This window comes from Lolium perenne, chromosome 4 (assembly GCF_019359855.2).
Source record: "Lolium perenne isolate Kyuss_39 chromosome 4, Kyuss_2.0, whole genome shotgun sequence".
NCBI classification, from domain to species: Eukaryota; Viridiplantae; Streptophyta; class Magnoliopsida; order Poales; family Poaceae; genus Lolium; species Lolium perenne.
This window is the reverse complement of record NC_067247.2, coordinates 3,582,363-3,586,349: the sequence shown is the minus strand read 5'-3', so window position 1 is coordinate 3,586,349 and position 3,987 is coordinate 3,582,363. Positions and strand designations below refer to the sequence as shown.

Genomic DNA, 3,987 nt, shown 5'->3' with positions numbered 1-3,987 from the left:
CAATGTGAAAACCATTTTTACGAATATCTCTATATCCTATGAGGGTACGAGTTGAATCAGGATACAATAAAGCATCCTCAATTATAATTTGTGTACCCATAGGGAGGGTAAATATGGCGCGTCCTGTGCCAACAATTACCGCATCGCATCCAGCGATTGTTAAAATATCTCCATTCATCTTTGTAAGAGTTTGGAAATACTTTATTTCCCTAAGTATAGAGTTTGTGGTACCACTATCCACAGGCACATTTTCTCCTCCATTTGGATTGACTCCCGTAGAAATCTATATATTGAAATGTAGAATTTTCATCAATGAAAAGACTTATTGGATATATAGAATATATACAACTTTATTGATATCAAAGTGCTGATACAATATATATTGTGCTTTACAATATACGGTGATGACAACAACAATAATACTATGTTCTTATTACAACAATCAAATGAACGTAAACAAATATTCTATATAGTGGAGTTGATTGACTAGTCAAAGTCTCCGAACACGTCGTTGGAGGCGTATTCGATCATCATATTCTCCTTGTCCATGGAGTCCCGTGGTACATGCAATTCCTCGGTGTTGCTTGGTGCTCCTTGAACATCTCGCGAACATCCAACTTCCATGTTGTTTTCGGGTTGAAGATTGAAGTGTGCTTCATATCTTGCTCCTTGGGCAGGTCTGTTACGTCCCATGGATTGCAGGTAGAGGTTTACCAGATGTTTTGGGGTGCGGCATTTTTTGGTGACATGCTTGTAGCATCCACATTTCTGGCAAAGATTAGTTTTATCAAACTTGTTCTTTGCTATGCCTTTTCCCTTGTCTGAATTATGTGGCTTGTTCTTGCGGTTGCGGTTGTAATTACCCTTAAAGTTCTTGTTACGACCTTTGAAAGAGCCATTGAACTTATTGTTTTTCTGAAAATTTGCATGTACCTCAGGTAGAGGGGCAGCCCCAACCGGGCGTTGATGACTATTCTTTAAAAGAAGTTCATCATGTTTTTCTGCCTGAAGGAGAACATGTATAAGTTCAGAATAAACTTGGTAATTCCTTGCACGATATTGTTGCTGTAGGATCCTATCAGCTGGGAGCATAGTTGATAGAGTCTTTTCTATCTTCTCCTCTTCTGAAGGTTCCTTCTCGCAAAAGCGCAACTTTGAACAAATCTTGTGAACCTCGTGATTATAAGCTCCGATGGATTTGAAGTCTTGGAGTCTTAAATGGGTCCACTCATGAGTAGCTTCAGGCAGTATAACTGCCTTTTGCTGTTCATATCTGGTTTTGAGTGCTTGCCACATATTGCTTGGAGATTCCTCCATCAAATATTCAGATTTCAGATCTGGGTGAATATGGTTTCTTATGACGTATAAAGCACCATATTTTTGTGGCTCAGTTAATTGTGCAACTCCCTGTGGAAGGGGATCCTCAGGTGGTATGAGTGCAGCTGCAATTCCACGGGATGAAAGACTAATTTTAACATCCATAGCCCATGTAGGATAATTATTTCCGTCGAGCGCAAGCTCTTCAAATTCTTTGACGGTCATTTTGTCCTACATGAATGAGAACCAAGGATTTGTAAATTTACTTGTATGTAAATTAAAATCATCATGGTTATGTCGTAATAAAATTTGCAAAATTGCTGAACTCAAGTGAATCCTTGAGTTTTAGTGTGGACCCCAAATTATCTGTCATAACACGTTGTAGATAATCACCATTTTCATGGAGTACATCTCTCAGTACTAAGAAGCATAATCTGACCAAAATCAGTAGATACCTTTGATCTTAGTACCTTATATTATGATTTGATTTAAATATATGGGAGAGCACGTTGAAGGTAGTCATAATGTCAATTTTGACAAAATGTAGACCTCACAATAATTGTGGATAATCTGCTTATTATCGCAGTAGATACCACATTACCTTGTGATCCCATATATAAATTTGAGGTAGTCACTTTAATTTTGTATATTAATTCTATTTGATTTAAGTCAATTTGATGCTATATTTAAGCATTTATGGACTTAATCGATGATGAATTAATAGTTAATTTTGCAAGAAAATTAATCTCACTTGCAAAATAATATTATTGTACCATATATATATATGTTATAGGGATTGCAAAATGCAAACACATTGAACATATAATCTTCTATAGACACAGTGTGGTTTACAACATCAGTAAAAAGTCTAAAACATGAGAAGTACTAGTACTAGTGTTAGTCAATCACTTTGCTAGTGCTAATGCATACAGATATTAAACAAATATATTGGCTGGTATCCATAAGCCAACAACGATTAAATGGAACCGGCCTAGAAAAGACAATCTAGAAAGGACGTTCGGATAAGGAGAATCGGCGCAGAGGAAGCCGGGCTGGCGGGAGGCCATGGCCACGGCGAATCGGCGCAGGAAGCGGCGAGCTTCGGGTGGCGGCGTTGCTGGCCCAGCCGGCAGCAGTGCCTGAGCGCCGGTCTCCGCGTCCTTGGGCTCGACTTCGGCTTTGAGGTCCAAGGCAAATGACGCAGCAGCGACGAGAGCGCGGGTCTCCTCGTCCTCGGGCTCGACGTTGAGGTCGAAGGCCAATGGCGCGGCAGCGAGGGGTGCGCCGGCTTCCTCGTCCAGTGGCGGCGAATCCAGTTCAGGGGCTGGATTGTATCCCGGCGGCATGAAGTGCTCCGGGTCCTCGTCGCTTAGCGCCGGCGTCGGCGTTGGCAGGTCCATGTATGCGTCTGGACCCAACCCCGGCAGGAACTCGTACTCCTCGAGTTCGGCGGACGGCGGATCGAAGATGGCGGCCAGCGGTGGGGGACTCGCGCCGTAGCCCTGCATTGGGCAAAAGGCGATGCCCCTGCGGGCAGGGCAAGGCCCGTACCCGTGCTCCGGGCAAAAGGCCACACCGGCGTCCATGCCGTTGTCGAGGAAGATCCCCAGTGGTGGTGGCACCAGGGCGGCGTCGAAGTCGTCCTCCTCGCCGAGGAACGGAGCCGCCGGCCTGCCGAGGAGCCAGTCCATCGGAGGTATGTGGAACACCGGTTGCAGAGGAGCGGGTGGGGGCTGGGTGCTGCCGCTGGGGCAGCCTGAGTGCCTTGGGCGTTCATTGCCTGGGCAGCGCGTCCAGTGCGAGGCGCCTGGCGGCGGTTGCCGTGACGACGACCGCCATGACGACGGCGGTTCCAGTGGAAGGGGCGACGACGACCACCAAGTCCAGAGCGGTGGCGGAGGCCACGGCCGTGGCTGTGGCGGCGGAAACCAGTCCCGCGGCGGTGGCGACGGAAACCGATCGCGCGGAAGCGGCGGAATCTTGTCTGCCGGCGTCGTACGAACCTGGGGCGGCGACGAGTCTCCATCTGGAGGAAACGAGCCAAGGCGGATGCAATCGCGGGCAGGTTTCTTGCCATTTTTACCTTATGTTCTTTCCTTTCTTCTTCTCCGGTGATTTCTTTCCGGTGATTGCTCTCTTGGTAGAATCTAGCGTGGCTGATAACGTGTTAGAACTCAATCTAGATTGAGAGTAAAACTTGTGATCTATTGCTTGTGAGCAAAGCCCTATTTATACATGAGTTTAGGACGCCTTGTAGAGGCGCCTGTTACAAAGAGATGCCTCTTGGCATTCGAGAAGGCGTCGTCCGTACTTACGCTTTGGACATAATTAACATGTGCCTAAACTAATGACAGTTGCTAATGACGGTTTGCTTCAAGTCGGTTCCGTAGAGGCGTCTGTTGAATCTTAACAGCATTCCATCTCCAGCGGCCTGATCCATTTTATTTTTCAATTTGAACAGACAGGAGGACACAAAATATCCAACTCAGCGGTCCAACCTAAACAAACAGACTGTCCGCGCGGGGCCTATTCCCACGCTAAATTTGGTCGAGCCGGACATTCTCAAAAAAAAAAAAAAAATTTGGTCGAGCCGGACAGGTCCGTGCGACCGTGCTCCTTGGCCGCGCTGCAGGCTAGCTGTGTAGTTGTTTTTTTTGAGATGAGCTGTGT

General features: G+C 46.3%; 1 protein-coding gene across 1 annotated transcript; it reads right to left on the bottom strand.

Annotated features, from left to right (window-relative positions):
* Window positions 1–282: 282 nt before the first annotated feature.
* LOC127349373 (uncharacterized) lies at window positions 283–3,592 on the bottom strand. Its single transcript, XM_051375111.2, has 2 exons — window positions 3,401–3,592; window positions 283–1,548 (listed from the first exon to the last, which is right to left on the bottom strand). Exon 2 carries the CDS (start codon window positions 1,540–1,542, stop codon window positions 487–489), a length of 1,056 nt encoding a protein of 351 aa, XP_051231071.1. The 5' UTR covers window positions 1,543–1,548; window positions 3,401–3,592; the 3' UTR covers window positions 283–486.
* Window positions 3,593–3,987: the final 395 nt, after the last annotated feature.

Excerpts from the sequence above, each read along its gene's own strand:
- LOC127349373 (XM_051375111.2), bottom strand. The coding sequence starts at position 1,542 with ATGACCGTCAAAGAATTTGAAGAGCTTGCGCTCGACGGAAATAATTAT.